Here is a 16439-nt window from a genome sequence, read left to right as displayed (position 1 = left end):
TGTATTAAAGCAATAGAAGAATATGGTGTGTATGATTTACTTCTTAGAATTTATTGAGCTTTTATTCTGTGCTCTCGTACACAATTAATTAGCTAACAAATTAACACCTGGGACGCCTGGGTGTCTTAAGTTTGTTAAGCATCTGCCTTTGGTTCAGGTCGTGATACTGCCCTCCTGGAATCGAGCCTCAAGTCGGGCTCCCTGCTCAGTGGGGAGTCTGCTCCCTCTGCCTGTCACACCACCCCCTGCTTATGTGCTTTCTCTCTCTGACAAATAAAATCTTTAAAAATTTTTTCTAGCAATTGGGCAAGTATTTGAATCCAACTCTGTATTCTGTTTTTTGGGTCCAAATTTTAATCATCAGTTTATTCACAATTATATAGATGTGAAACCAACATCATGTACATTGTCTTTTTCGGTAAAGGGCAGATAGTAAATATTTAGAACTTGGACCATGAGGTCTCTGTTGGAACTATCCAGCTCTGTAAGAAAGCAGCCTTATATAAAGGAATGGGCATGGCCAAATTTGGCCCATAGACTTTAGTTTGCTGATGCTTGCTCTTTATTCTTACTTAGTTTTTATCTTTTGCCGAACAGTGAGAGAAAGTGTAATACTTTGTAATTTCAGAAAGAATGCTTTGAAAATAAAAAATGTATATCGAGGCCATTGTCTTCTTAAAGGTCTTTAATTAGAAGCTACTTTGAACCTGACTCTTGGGGGAGAATGGCCTGCCAGCCCCCCATCCGGCACTTTTCTTCATGTACTTGAGAACAATGGTCAGCTTTTGAGATGACCAGAAAAGAGATATAGAGACAAACGGCAGGGAGACCTTATTCAGATTTTTAGTCCACTACCTATTTTTTTTTAAAGATTTTATTTATTCATTCAACACAGAGAGAGAGAGGTCACAAGTAGGCAGGGAGGCAGGCAGAGAGAGAGGGGGAAGCAGGCTTCCTGCTGTGCAGAAAGCCCAATGCAGGGGATAAATCCCAGGACCCTGAGATCACAACCAGAGCCTTAACCCACTGAGCCACCCAGGCACCCCTCCACTACTTATTTTTAAATACTTTCTTTCTCTAGTTTTATTCACATCTAAGCGGTTAAAAACTGCATTTTCTGGTATTTTATGTGTGGCTTAACATTTATCTAAGTTTCAGTGTGTAAGGATTTTTTTTTTCTCTCCTTGTAGTAAGGTCCAAGAGCCAGAGGAGGCCTCACATCCCCCTAAAACCTCAGCAGCTGCTCAGCTGGATGAGCTCATGGCCCACCTGTGTGAGATGCAGACTCAGGTGAGCACAGTTCCCGAGTGTGTCTCCACAGAGCTCAGCTCTGCTGGCCCCTTTTGGAAGTTTTGGTTGTCATTAGTTCTCCCAGCCTAAGTTTAATTCAGGGATGAATTCAACTTTGTGTTGTGTATTATCTGGACACAAAAGATCACGCAGTGCAGGCTCTGATCTTAAGGAGTGCAGAATGTGCTTGGTAAAATGAAGCAGAAACCCATACGTAGATACATACGTAGACTAAAACACAGATGGTGTATCAAAATATGTACAGCCACTATTAAGAATGTGGAGACTTTATCAGAACTGGAGATGGGATGTGGGATGGATTCTGAAGAATGGAAAGGGTAGAGACACAAAGAGATGAGAGAAGAGGCTCTTCCAGTTGGCATGACCCTGAGGGCAGAGGCATCTTAAGGCTGGATACAGTGCGCAGGACCCAGGGAGTCGTGACTGTGGGACAGACGAGGCCAAACGGAGGCCGAGCCGGGAAGATCAGAGTGTGGCTTTGAAAGCAGGGAGGATGAGGAGTCCTGGGCCCCATATAGAGCTAAAACCGGCCTCCTCATTCTAGCCTCTGGAGCATGAGTGGTGGGCTCACGTGCCCTGGCAGGGGGATGGAAATCAGAGAACTGGGCTTAATAATTTGTTAAGGGGAATCATCTCGAATTCTTAAGGTGGGGAATTCAGCCACTCTGAATTGATTGGAGGATTTGGTAGGCACACATGAGTGGCTATGAAATAATTGCAAGGCAGTATATAAAAAAGTGTGTGACTGGAGAGGTCAGGAGCCTGATCTTTGTGACTCACCTGTGGACGCCCAGTGCCTGCAAAGTTCCTGACACATTAAAGGAACAAGTGAATGCACATCAGAAATAATTTTTCTTTAGTGCCTATGATAAAGCTGGGTACCTTCCTCATTGTATCATATATCTGACCATACTGGGGAAAAAATCTGCATTAGGAATTTTAATTGTGTTTCCTAATTAACTTAGCATGTGTTGCAGTTTATTTACATTTTTAAAATATCTATTTATTTTTTGAATGAGCCCTACGTTCACGTTGCACAAAAATCGAAAGTACAAAAGTTTGCAGTCAACTATTTCCCTGTCAGCCCTGCCCCCCACTCATCCAGTTCTGAACCCTGTTTCTTATATATTCATTTAGAAGTATTCTGGAATATGTAAGCAAACAGATGGGGATATGGATAGATATATGTGTGTGTGTTTGTATATGTGTATATACATATAAAATTCTGTTTTTACCTACTTCATGTTGATGACCCTTTTGGACTTTCTAGACGGTAACCTTTGGAACACTAATCTCTTCAACATTAAGTAACATTATATAATAGAGGAGGAAGGAAATCTGTCAGTTGATAAGTTTCTTGAAGGGAAATGAGCATTTTGGATTAGTGAGATAATGTGAGGTTATTCCTGGCAGTAAAAATAGGATACATAGAGGCCTCAGGGCAGACAGTAACAAATCACATTCGGGAGACTGCAGGGAGCCTGGCCGGCCTCAAACAATGGAGGCTTTTAGTGAGTAATGAAAGAGGAGATTGGAAAGGTAAAGCAAGGGCAGCGGATGGGAGACTTTGAACGTGTGTCTAGTGCGTGCAAATCTGATGTGGTGGAGGCCGTAGAGAGCACCTGTTTCCTGATCAGGAAGTATTAAGTCGATGGGAGTAGTAGCCCTGTCGGAAGGGAGTTGAGAGAGAAAATCGGGACGTGAACTGATGAAGGACAAGCTGGGCGTTGCCTCTTTTTTGTAATTTGAGGCTTTTCTTTTGAGTGGGTTCTAATAACTATTTTTTAGGGGTTTCCTTAAATAAATCCAGTCCATGAGTTAGTCTTACCAGCTTCTCATCACCTTCTCTGCTAACCCTGGTCCAAGTCACTATTTCTGGTTTGAACTGTTAACAATAATCTCCTTCCAAGCTAGGGTCTCTGATTCCACTCTGGCTTGTCCACACTTAACTCCTCCCTCAGCTACCACAGGGATCTTGTGGGTCAGATTCTTTCCCTCTCATGCCTGAACCCCTCTGGAGGCTCCATCGCCCTTGGAATAAAACCCGAGTTTACCATGAGGGCCCCACATGATCTTTGCCTCTCTCTCCATCACCTTCTCCTGCCATGCCTACCCCCCTCCCTCTGTTCCAGCACCCCCACCCCAACCTTTCTGACTTTTCTCCTGACATACCAAACTGTTCCCTTCTGGGCCTTCCTTCCCTCTGGAGTGCTTTTCCCACCAATTCAATATTTCTGGGCCCCTCAGTGCATCTATGCAAATGCCACCTCCTTAGAGGGTCTTCTCATCTAAATCAGTTCTCTTTCACTGTCCCACCCTCTGGCACTTCTGTCTTGATAGATGACTTATGTCTCATGTCTGCCTGACATCACATCATACATTTATTTAATCCATGTATTGTCTGTCTCCCAGTAAAGCAAACTCCATGATGGCAGACTTTCTTGGTTACCCTGTGCATTGCTCTATACCAAGAGTCTGGAACTGTGACCATCACAAACTAGGTGCTCAAGAAACACTGTAGAATAAATAGGTAAAAAGAAGATACAAGTAATTGTTGACCTGTGGTCATTGAAGGAGTGAGGAAAGGTAGCATCTTCAGTGCACTCAATTTCTCATGGGCAGAAAAGATTTACAAATGGAGGAAGATTACTGGTGTTTCACCTGGCCTGAGGAATTCGGGATAAAAGGGAGATAGAAGCATTTTTATTGGTGTCACAATGTTGGACTCTTCCAGTGCCTTGGATGGAGGTTGGGTACAGAAGAAAACATTAGTCTGTAGAGGTGAGCTTAAGGGGTCATGTAGAAGATGCCAGTGAGGGCAGATATTCATGAGACTGATGGTTCTTCATGGTTCTTTCCCTGGTGCCAGGTTGCAGTGAAAGCAGATGCCAGCAAGAAGCACCCAGCGAATAAGCAGGATCCCAAGGCCTCCCTGGACTCAATGCTGGGGGATTTGGAGCAGGATCTGCAGGACCTTGGAGTTGCCACAGTGTCCAAGGGCCACTGTGCTTCCTGTCGGAAACCGATTGCTGGGAAGGTGTGGTGGGCCAGGGTGTGGGTCCTGTAGCCAGCTGTCTGCTGTCCCACCAAGGATTGTTCTATCACTTTCTAAGATGTCTTCATGGTAGCTAGTAATCACTCATCCCTTACAGTGCTCCGGGCACTGAGCCGAGTGCTTTGCAAGTATGTGTAAAGACTCGTTTTTTAAAATGAGTCATTTTATTAAATGAAGTTTTATGAATGAAATGAAATGAATTTTATTAAATTCATTATTAGATGAATAAAAGACTCATTTTATTAAATGAGTATAAAGATTCATTTAATGGTCACATCAACCCTGCAAGGGAGACTGTAATATGGTTCCTTTGTAAAGACGAGGGAACCAAGGGCTCTGGGTTGATAACTGACATGTCCAAGTCTAGAAAGAGGTAGAGGGGAGATTTGAACCAGGACAGCCTGACTCCTGAGTGTGACTCTTAACTGCTTTTCTGTACATCCGGTCCTGAGAGGGACTTTCCCGTGGCCCCTCTGTCCCAACGTTCGCAGTCAAGTTGATTGATGGTAACTTTCAGCTGACTCAGCTCCAACTCATGGCCACAGACTCCAACTCTACATCATCCTTCACCAAAGCCACAATAGAGGGCTCTGAGCCCTGACTCAGCGTGGGGCAGGAGTGAGGTGCTCAGACCAGAGGAATAAAACTCTCATTTGGCTTTTTCCTCTTCCAGGGATCCCTTCCAGGCCAGAATGTAGTTACCCCTCCCTGTCTGTCTCTACTATGCTCAGGTTTGGTTCCCCCACCCTCCAGAGCACCTAACGAACACCCACAGACTTTTATCAGCATGATTAGTCAGGAAACTGGGCACCCTTTTACTATCCATAAAGCATGGACATCAGACCCCGTAGAAGGGACCTGGGTCTAGACCTCCGTGTTGGGTCACCCCAGGAGGTGCCGTTTGCGTGGAATACTGTGGGAAAAGTGCTGTCCCAGATTGTGTGACCGTAGGCCCTCCAGCCCCCAGCTGCCATGGCCTGCCATGCTTTATTTCGTCCCTAGGTGATCCATGCTCTAGGGCAAGTGTGGCATCCAGAGCACTTTGTCTGCACTCACTGCAAGGAGGAGATCGGCCCCCAGCCCTTCTTTGAGCGGAGTGGCTTGGCCTACTGCCCCAAGGACTACCACGATCTCTTTTCCCCACGCTGTGCTTACTGTGCTGCTCCCATCCTGGATGTAAGTCGACCCCCTTTTCCTGCCCCTGCACCATAGTCCTGGTTTATAGCTCTGTGGCTTTCTAATACGGCTCTGTGTCTTCCTTTTCCAGAAAGTGCTGACAGCAATGAACCAAACCTGGCACCCAGAGCACTTCTTCTGCTTTCACTGCGGAGAGGTGTTTGGTGCGGAAGGTAGGTCCGTTCTTGGGGTTGCGAGAAGACCAGCAGAGCTTTTCCTTGGTTTGCTGCCTAGTCCCGGTTCCTGCCGCCAGTGTCCATGTGCCCATTTTAGTCTAGATGCCACCCCTCCGTACCTTTCCCCAATATTTACCAATATCATTTAAATTGCTTTCTTGAAGAAATGCAAATGCATAGTTTAAAAGCTCAAATATTATAGTGAAAAGCATCAGTCCCTTGATTTTCTTTCTCTACCCCCCAAATCCAGTTATCCTCTCCAAATGTTTTCAGCTTTTTCTTCTATAATATATTTATATCTGTTACTATAGGTTGATTTTTTTTCCCCCCTTCTAATTTTAACCATTATATATTAACTTCCTACCAGGAAGTTACCACTTTACCCCCAACATTCTTCCTCTCCCCCCATTTTCTCTCGGTATAGAATCAGGTCATAATTGTAGGTCAGACCAGTATTCAATGTGCACATATTCACAGTCATGAAAATATTGTTCATTGTTGAGCCCTCTTGCAAAGTATGGTTACAACAGAGCACAGATTCTAAGAGTTTAGACTACATGGTTCAAATCTGGGCTGTGGTATTATTTATTAGCGATAGGATTTTTATTCAAGTCATTTAACCCCTCTGTACCTTGCTTTCCTCATTGGTGAAATGGGCCTGGTAATAATTCCTACCCTGTAATCTTGCCTTACAGAGTAAGTAAGAGGATTTTAAGATACAATGACAGTGTAGTGTTTAGAACAGTGCCTGGCACGTGGAAACACAGTAAAAATTAGTATCACTATCATGGTATCTTTTTCATATAATTTTTTCCCTGAAGTTAATATTTAGATTTCTTTTTTCACTAGCTTAATTTTCCTTGTACCTGCCTCTAATTGATGTGACTGAGCTGGGAAATCATTCTCAACATAGTCAGCTGCATCTGGTAGTGGGTCAGTCCCACTGGTTTTGTCTTGGAAACATCCTTCCAGGAGACTTCCATCCTCTTGCCCGGTCTGCAAAGGTTTCTCCTCAGGCCTGCTGTGAAGCATTTACTCTTGGCCATTGTCTTGGGAATTCCTTTTGCTGCTTGACTGCTTTTATCTTTGGGTTCTCTGTTTCCTGGATCCCTGGTCTTTTAATACATGTTACTACCTTTATTTTAGTGAAGCAGCAATTAGGAAAGAATGAAGAGGAGGTAAAACTTTTGAGACCTTGAAATATCTGAAGATATTGTAATTCTGTTGTCTACCTTAAGTTGCCCGGGCATAGAATTCTAGGTGAAACTATTTTCCCCTATAATTCTGAAGACATCGTTTCACTGTCTTCCAGCTTCTGTGGTTGAGAAGTTTTTAAGATTTTGTTCTTATTCCTGATCCTTTCTGTGTGATTGGTCCTTCTCTCTTTGCAAGTTTTTTTTTCCCTCTTTCTTCTGCCTTAACTTTGATTTTTTTATTTTCCTGACTTCTTTTTATGTTTACTTGGAACAAGTATGACTCATGCGTGGAATCAGAAAGCTTCTTTATTTTTTTTTTTTTTCCTGTCCTTTTTGAGTTAACTTAGCAGGGAAACTATTCACCTCTTAACTAAATAAAAACTTGGGCAGTCTCATGTCTTTTATGATGACTCTTAATAAACAGTTCTAAATAGAAAATCAGTTTCAGACACAAAACACAAAACTCAGTCCTTGGGTAATTCCATCTGTGTAATAGCTAAAGCATCCAACTTACTTAAAGTGACCGCCACTTAATAAATAAACCAACACATATATGCATACTAAAGTGACTGCTGCTGTCCCCTGGTCAGGCCTTTACACTGCTAGAGACCAGGGAAGGGTGCTGTGGCCCTTCCTCTGTCCTTTCCTGCCTTTAACATCCACTACCCTCACCCCTGTTGCTCATCTTGATATCTGACCCCTTCAGGGTTGAAACTGGCAGGGAGGAAGTTGAGCCTGGAGGGCAGGAAAGTCCTAACTTGCTCAATGCTGTAAATTTGCTTCATGCTCTCTGGACCTGGCAGATGTTTAACTTTTTTTTCCCCTTGGATGCTTTTGTGAATTCGGTACAGGTCCAACTTCAGACTCTTAGCCAGCTGTTTTCTGCTTGGCACATTGAAGGACCCATTCCACAGAGATCAGTTTTGCAGGGTTTTCATTGTTCCCTCCTGGTGATCTCTTAGAAGTAATCCCAGTGGTCTCAGATATCTCTTTCACACTTTCCTATATGGACCATGGGAAACTGGCACCTTTTCCTCACACTCAGTGGGATTATAGTCAGTTAACAGCTGTGTTTCCCTATTCAGCCAGACTCACTCATGGACTTTTTCCATCAACTATATCCCACTGATGGCTCGGGACACATACCCAGATCGCTGAGTGGCTTTACTGAGGTCCCTCTCTTGACCTGAGGTTAGCGGGAACCATGCCAGAACACATCCCTCTTGGCTGTGGGATGGTCGTAGAGCATCCATAGCTTTCTCCAAAGGAATCCCTCTCTCAAATTTCTTTCCTCCCTCCCTGTTTTATATCCTCACAGGGAGTGAGGAGTTCAAGAATCATATAAACAGTCTATGGCTATCTACTTTGAGGGATGTCTTAAAGCCCAATTTGTAATTGACATCCATTAGATCTTGTGCCTTACACCTGGTTACACCAGTCTTGGCCAAATGCTGCTGATCTTTGGTTGCCCCTAAAATGTTAATTGGAAGCTCTGTGGGTATAAGCAGAATTTGTCAACTGGTGGACTCAGCTGTGTGGTATGCAAGTAGCATGCTCCAGTCATTTTGTTGGGAGACCCCTGACTGTTCATATGGTAGGTCTTTTAGTGCCTGAGATCCTCTGGTGTGATAGTTCCAGAATTAGTCACTGCTCTTCAGCCAGTCTGTTTCCAGCCTTGAAGACTATTTTGTACATTCACTTTCTGAGCTCCTCTGACGCGATGGAGAAGGCCAGCCTGAAGTGTCTGGGCCCCTCCCCTCGGGAGAAATGCAGGCTTCAGTTTCCTTGTTTGCCAAGCTCATTGCCGCTCTTACACCTACTTAAAATTTTGGAAAACTTTATTGATGTCTCATCGATGGCATCTCCTCTCCTTTTCTCCTATTCCTTGTGGGTATTTCTATTTTGAATAATTCTTTAACTATTGTGTCGGTGGTGTTTCAAGAGGGAGTGAAAATAATCCCATGAATCCTGCCCTTCACTGGCACGGAGACTCACCTAAATGTCAGGAGGGTTATTATGCACATTCCTAACGATTATTCATTTAATCCCCACCACAGTCTGGTGAGGGTATTTTTATCCCATATTTTACCTAGTTATAGATGGAAACACTGAGCCTCAGGGAGGTAACATAATTTTCTTAAAGTGATACAGCTAGAAAGTCGAAGAGTTGGCACCAAAACTCAGGTCCCATTTCTGCAAGTTCTATGTTGTTTCTACATCATCACAACTGCCCCCAGACAGAGACTCAGTTCTTCTTCTGCAGCTGGATCCCTTTACTTTCGTGGTGCCGCCGTGCTCCGCTCTTGTTTGACAATAGACCCAGAAACGGTGGCGCTGACATAATCCACTAGTGAAGTGCTTTGCAGTAATTTGCTTGTTCATGGAAGCCTATTAAATGCTTTTCACAAATCATTAGGAATTTCATTTCTAGATTGTGCTTTAGTTAAGCAGGATTTTTTAATTGCGATTTAATCTAAATCATATTGAAGTGTGTCCTGGTAAATTTATATTTTATTGGTAGCCACAGAAGTGGGAGAGTCAGTTGAATAGAACAGTCAGCAAGTACTTACTGCCCACAGACGAGCGTGCTGAGGAGGTCTCCTGTGAGCAGAGCCATAGAATAACAGGCGTGTTTCAAGATGAGATGTGAGTTAGATACAAAAGAAAAGTATCCCATCCATAGGATGACCAGAAAGCACCATGAAGGGAGCTAATACTCACTGTTCTTGACTTTGGCCTCCTCTAACGACACAAGTCTCTTACGACTTTACATCCTCACCAGGCCACACTTAAAGCATTTATTGAGACACGTGACAAAAGAAGGCCATTTGTTTACCAGAAGCTCCTCCTACATTATATTTTTGTTTTTGTCCTTTGCTTTCTGTAAGTGGGTCTCCTGCCATATGGCTGGCTTGTTAATTGGGTGGCATCCGGCCTCACCCCAGGTCACATAGTCACACATGGAGTTTCTATAATGAGAGCTTAACTACTGAACCTTCTGGGAAATTAAATTCATCTGCATTTTTGTTTCAGTTCAGAAAATTCCTCTTGAAGGCTCAAGTTTCTAAGCATTTCAGGCCTTAGCATCCTCCCCTAGGGACCAGGCCTTCAGTGCCCATGTCTTTCCTTTGAAATTGTTCATTATCCAGGCCATGCAGGTGCTCCCTAATTTCCCCTGTGGCTGGGAACCACCCCAGAGCGTAAACACCCCCCCCCCTCTCTCTGTGGCACTTTTAATTGTTAGTGTTTCTTATCTGTTCTCCAGAGATAATTGGCCCCAGAGAGAGCCTCCAGGAAAGTTACTGCTGAAACTTTCTCCGTTTATTGGATCACTAAATGCAGGGACATCACAGCAAGTTCGGCTGATTGCTTTTGATTCCTCTCCTGAGACTCACCCTAGTTGAAACAGAGGCTGTTCCTTCCCTGCTGTGTTATTCTGGAGACCAGCTACCCTGCAAATGCCTAGATGAGGGTCATTCTCAGGTCATTTGGCGTGTCTTAGAATTTTCTCAAGTAACACCTACTTACAGGCAAGTTCAGTTTTATGTCACTTGCTTTATGGAGCGTACATGCAAATTTGGGGACCCCACCCCCGATCTACTGAATCAGAAGCTCTGGGGGTGGGGCCCAAGCGATCTGCATATTGACTAGCTCTCCAGGTGCCTGCGGGATACACACTGAATTTGAGAACTACCGGGCCACACAAAAACAAGGAAGATGGTTGTAGGTGCTGGTTGGTTCTTCTGAAGTGGTAGGCCTTCCTGCATTCTGTTGTCTTTGATCAGACTCTAGACGTTCTTTGATAGAGTGGAAAAAGTAAAGTGAGTTCTTCTATGTCCAGGGGCTTTAACAGAACATAGGACAGCTTATAAAATTACTAGTTTCTTAGATGCATAGGCTCAGAAGTCTATTCAGTTGTCTGTTCTTCAAAGACAGCATAGTTGAACAAAGCAAGGGATATCCAAAAGTGACCAGAGAGAACAGAAAAAGTGTGGTTGCCTGATTTGGGTCCCAAACCCCAGGCTGCTCTTACTGCCTTTTTGGATCTGGCTACTACTTTCAAAATGGGCTCCTAGCAGTGTGTTTCCACAGTGGGCTGCTTTCCAGTCCACTGGGCTTACATGCTCTTTCGGTGCGAGTACAGGCAGAGCTCTCATATTTACAAAGCTTTTGGGCTCAGCTGATACTATCGGTCCTCACAGAGAGGTCACCACTAGCGTATATTTAAATTAAGGGTATGACTTTGAAGTTAGGCTTTGAAGTTAGGCCTAGACTTGAACATCAGGTCCCCTGCTGACTAGTTTGTTATATGTAATTTCTCTGAGCCTCCCTTTTCTCCTTTGTGAGATGGGAGCATTGCTGTGAAGAATTCAATTTCAATTTAGTACCACAGGTAGAGCCCTCATTTGGAACCGCTACAAAGCACGTGCTACGTAAATGGGATTGCTGGTGGTCATCTTCACATTAGACGGGCTCTCCTGACAGATGCTAAGGAGAGTTCCTTACAGAAGAGGGCACCTGTTTACACAGGTGTTATAGTTAGTCCTGGAGGGGCTCTAAACCACAGCATACTTCTGGAGCCTCTGATGGTCTCAGTTGTGCAGTTGTAACATTGTTGACATGTCTGCTCATTCAGTAAATATTTATTGAGCAACTACTATCTGTGTGTCTAAGTACTGTTCTAGGTACAAGGGATACGGCAACAAAAGACAGAGTTTCTGCCCTCATGGTGCATATATTCTAGTTGAGAGAGACCGATAATCATCAGAACTAGCCAGCTAATTAACTCACTCACTCTACGCTTATAATTCACTTACAACTTACCCACCATTTTAGGAGAAGGAGTGATAGGGTGCTGTTTGAGACAGGGTAGGTGGGTCTGTTGTTCTGTTGAACACGCCCCTTCATGAGGTGGAGGACCAAACTGTCTGGGAATCTTAGAGAAGTGCTTCTCAAGGCAGAGGGCACGTATTACTTAAATAGGTGCTTGAAGATGAACTATTTTATTATATTTTTCTTTTTTAAATGTAAAGATGATTAAAAAACCTTGTGGAAACCTTCACTTAAAATCTATTACCCTTGTTAACAAATATAACATAAAAAAAGTTTCCCTAGTAATATTTTTCTACATTTGGTATTTATGCAAAATACCATAATTAGTTAGGTGTACCTAAAAGTCCTTTTCATCACTTAAGAATTTCCTCATGTGACTTTATAATTTTATAATAATAATTTTAATAATATCAATTATTCCATTAGGGCTTTATGTAAACAAATTATAAAAAGTATGTGCTTAAAAGCTTTATTTATAGTTCCAAATATTATAAACAACTGTGTTCATAATAGTATATTTAGATTACTTCTTGTGTGTTAGTAGCACTGCAGTGATTATCTTTAAACATAATATTTTCTTTCAATTATTTGTATGGGTTAATTCCCAGGAGAAAGATATTTATATCTTTTTTAAAAAATTCTTGATAAACATTACCAAATGATTTTCCAAAAGAATACTAACATTTAACTTTGTCACTGGGAATATATAAATACGTGAATCACTCCCATATATTTTCCGGTATTAGGTAGACTTATTTAACACTATTTTTACTACTTAGCTAAAATTAGAAATTGAACCTCCTAATTAGCAAAAATTAGAACTTTACTTTTTTCTTTTGAGTTTCATGATTTACTCATGTTGAACATATTACAGCTAAAAGTGTTTCGTCTTATTTGTCTCTTTATGAGGACAACTTATTTTATTTGTTTATTTTTAAAGATTTTATTTATTTATTTGAACAAGAGAGATCACAAGCTGGGGAAGAGGCAGAGGGAGAAGCAAACTCCCTGTTGATTAGGGAGCCCGATGTAGAGACTTGATCCAGGACCCTGGAATCATAACCGGGATCCAAGGCCGATACTTAACCAACTGAGCCACCCAGGGGCGCCAGGATGACTTATTTTAAAGGGTTTTAAAAGAGTAATCCCTTGGGTTTCTCATCCTTCTTTATCTGGGCATAGGATGTATAAGACTTAAGACAGGGTTTTAACATGAGCCCAACTGTGAAAATATCCAGTATTAAAGAGAAAGCCTTATACAATAACAAGTTGATTATTTTTTTAAATTATGGAAATGGCTTCCTGCCTGGTTCACCAACTATCTGTTTTACCAAACTAATTTCCTCTAACCTCCACTCACCTGTCTACCCCTTTTTCTTGCTGGAATATTTAAAAGCAAATCAAAGAAATCTTAGGTCACCATTAAATACTTCAACATGCATCATCTTTGATTAATCAAGACTTTTTTTTTAAACATAACTACTTTCACACCTAGTGAAACTATTAATTCCTCATTATCATACAAAACCCACATCTAAACTTCTCAAATTTCTGAAACTACATCGTTTACTTGGTTTGTTTGAATCTGTTGGGTCGAGGTATCTGTTGGGTATGCCTTGCATTTGGCCATTTTATCTCTCAAAATTTAAAAATCCTGTAATGATCCTCTCTTCCCCATTTTTTTTTTTAAAGATTTTATTTATTTATTTGACAGAGAGAGATCACAAGTAGGCAGAGAGGCAGGCAGAGAGAGAGAGAGAGGGAAGCAGGCTCCCTGCTGAGCAGAGAGCCCGATGTGGGACTCGATCCCAGGACCCTGAGATCATGACCTGAGCCGAAGGCAGCCACTGAGCCACCCAGGCGCCCGCTAAAATACCATTAATTTGTTAAGAAACTGGAACCTATGTCTGATAACATGTTCCATATTCTTGATTTGACGGTGGCTGCTTCCTCATGATGTTTGACGTACTTGCTTTATCAGCCCATCCACAATTTTTCTGAGATACAATCGGCAGATAGGTTTGTCCCTTGTCTTGCTTTTGCTTATGGTGCTTTCGGTCATGCACAAGTCATTCATATATATTTTTAATGGAGCAAAATTTATTGATTTTTAACTTGCTTTTGAAACTTGAGCCATGTGTACTACAGTTTTCTCATTCCCAGGTTCACGAGGAACCCACTCATTTTTGACTCAAGCCTTTGTGTGGTTTGAATCGTTACACATAGAATCTTGTATCCATTTAGAAATTATTATTTCATAGCACTTTCTTTTTAAAGATTAAGGCCTTTTCTCCAGGTGCTGTTTTAGGTACTAGAGTTATAACATGACAAGACCAACAGTATCTAGTTTCAGAGCTAATGCTCCAGTGCAGGAAGACAGACCACAAAGATGGTTTCAGATGAGGGTAAATGCTAGAAAGATGATTTTAGAAAAGATGAAGTGACAGATATGGGCTGATAAGAGGTGCTTCTGATAGGGTGAAATTTGAACCAATTTCTGAATGGTAAGGTAAGATTAGCCACACCAAAGCCTGGGGCAGAGCTGTGTGCAGGCCAGTGTGATACTTAGTGCAGAGATGTTGAGCAGAAATAGACCCTAACATGAAAGGCTGGGTATGAGCCAGGCCCAGCACGAATGCACCTGTCCCCCATTATCTCCTGTATTTATTTATTTATTTATTATTTCTCATGTACTTCTTATAATGAGCTGTTGAGGTTGGTCTTGAACATGAGGACACTGAGTTCGGGAGAATTGAAATCATTGGCCTCTTCTCAGCCTCCAGCTTGGCGGAAGGTGTCACCCTGCACCACGAACTGTTGATTTTACCTTTTCAGGCTTTCACGAGAAGGACAAGAAGCCATATTGCAAGAAGGATTTCTTAGCCATGTTCTCACCCAAGTGTGGTGGCTGCAACCGCCCAGTGTTGGAAAACTACCTCTCAGCCATGGACACCGTCTGGCACCCGGAATGCTTTGTGTGTGGGGTCTGTACACTCACCTCTCTTTTGGACTTAGGCAAAGTCAAGGGTCTTCCTTTCTGAGGGGCAGAACAGCAACTGGAAAGAAGGTTCACAGCTTGGGGGGAGGAATTGATGCGGTCCTGGTAAAAGAGGCTGTAGGCATTTGCTCATCTCTTTTGCAAGTGGGTGATATTCTCGCCTCCACTGGTCGGGTAGCTGGCAGGAAGTTCAAGGCTGCAAGTTTTACTTTGCTGATATTCTACTCTTGACATCTGCATTCCTTTTCTTTCCCTTCACCTTGTCCCCCAGGACTGCTTCAGCAGTTTCTCTTCCGGCTCCTTCTTTGAACTGGACGGACGTCCGTATTGTGAGCTCCATTACCATCAGCGCCGGGGAACACTCTGCCACGGGTGCGGGCAGCCCATCACCGGCCGCTGCATCAGTGCCATGGGCCACAAGTTCCACCCCGAGCACTTCGTCTGTGCCTTCTGCCTGACACAGCTGTCAAAGGGCATCTTCAGGGAGCAGGATGACAAGACCTATTGTCAGCCCTGCTTCACGAAACTCTTCCCACTGTAATCCCAGCTGAACCCACAGTCTCCGTAGATCCTCTACAAAATTTAAACCAGGAGAGGAAGGAGTATACTTTGTTGTTACTGCTCTTCAGCTCAGTGGGCATATAGGGAAAGTAAAGGTGATGAACTTCTAGTTGTTACGTGCCTAGGCTTGTAGTCTTAGGTTTTACATTTCTAGTCTTATTTTTTTTCCTTAATCAAGTATCTGGATTTAGATCTAGGTCCTCCTTCTAGAACCTCTGCAGCTGCGTCTTCCACATGTGCACATTCATTCCACCACCAGTTTTCTCAGATTTCTCCCATTTTCACTCCTGCCTTGGCCCTCGTCACTGGGCCTTTTCACGCCTCCCTCATTCCGCCTTGACTCACTTTCTCATGACCAATGCATTATCCTCACCTCAGGAGTCCTGAGGCCCCTCTGAAGCCCTCTGCATCTCTCTTCAGTGTACTTCTTCTCTATTTCAAGAGGAAGTAGATTTTAACTGGACTACTTCAAGTACTGACATCATTGATAAGTAAAACCGCTTTTAGTTTTAACATCTTACTGTTGTGTTTGAAGATAAACTGCTTCCTGTGTTATATACTCAATACTCTGTGCCATTAAATCCTTATCCTATCTCTTGTTTACTTCCATACAATAGGCACTTTCTCTTAACCAAAAGAAATTGAATGGAGGGACTCCTGTTTACTAACTTTTCTCTTAGTTTGGGCTCATAACATTCATCTTATTTTATTTTTTGCACTGACATGATTGAATCATCTTAAAAGGTGGCAAAGCCCCTTAAAATTGTTTTCATCACTTTGTTTACCCAAAGTGAAAAATCAGATCTCTGCTAGACACTTGAAAATTCATATTTGTATGCATTTCTATAAACTCATTAAATTGTGTATATTAAATAAGTCATTTTTTGTATACCAATTATATCTCAATAAAGCTGTTTTTTTTAAAAACACATTTTTCTCAACTTCATAATTATCTCAAAAAGACATACAAGTGGCTGTTTCATCTCTAGTGAAAGTTGCTATAAAGGATCATCTGATAATTTCCAGTGTGGCTTAGGAAATCTAAGCCCCAAGAAAATCCCCATTTAATTATTTGTTCCTCTGCAACACATCATAAGTATATTTGTAGAAAAGCTTGTTAGTTATTGACGAGT

At 42.4% G+C, this 16439-nt stretch overlaps 1 protein-coding gene across 2 annotated transcripts in view; it reads left to right on the top strand.

Moving 5' to 3' along the window:
* Positions 1-16235, top strand: part of LPXN (leupaxin) — a 34762-nt gene extending 18527 nt beyond the window's left edge. The window contains exons 4-9 of one of the 2 annotated variants that reach the window (XM_013048499.2): positions 1191-1290; positions 4181-4348; positions 5369-5542; positions 5634-5715; positions 14583-14731; positions 15017-16235. In XM_013048499.2, the coding sequence (XP_012903953.1) occupies positions 1191-1290; positions 4181-4348; positions 5369-5542; positions 5634-5715; positions 14583-14731; positions 15017-15286 (943 nt within the window). In that variant the 3' untranslated portion in view covers positions 15287-16235. Of the gene's footprint in view, positions 1-1190; positions 1291-4180; positions 4349-5368; positions 5543-5633; positions 5716-10179; positions 10441-14582; positions 14732-15016 lie in introns of those variants that run through there. The other variant, XM_013048500.2, reaches the window with a different exon arrangement.
* The last annotated feature ends 204 nt before the right edge of the window (positions 16236-16439 follow it).

The sequence above is a fragment of the Mustela putorius genome, unplaced genomic scaffold (assembly GCF_011764305.1).
Source record: "Mustela putorius furo isolate JIRA1106 unplaced genomic scaffold, ASM1176430v1.1 tig00000127_pilon_pilon_pilon, whole genome shotgun sequence".
In the NCBI taxonomy this organism is placed as follows: domain Eukaryota; kingdom Metazoa; phylum Chordata; class Mammalia; order Carnivora; family Mustelidae; genus Mustela; species Mustela putorius.
This window is presented reverse-complemented; position numbering and strand designations above follow the sequence as displayed.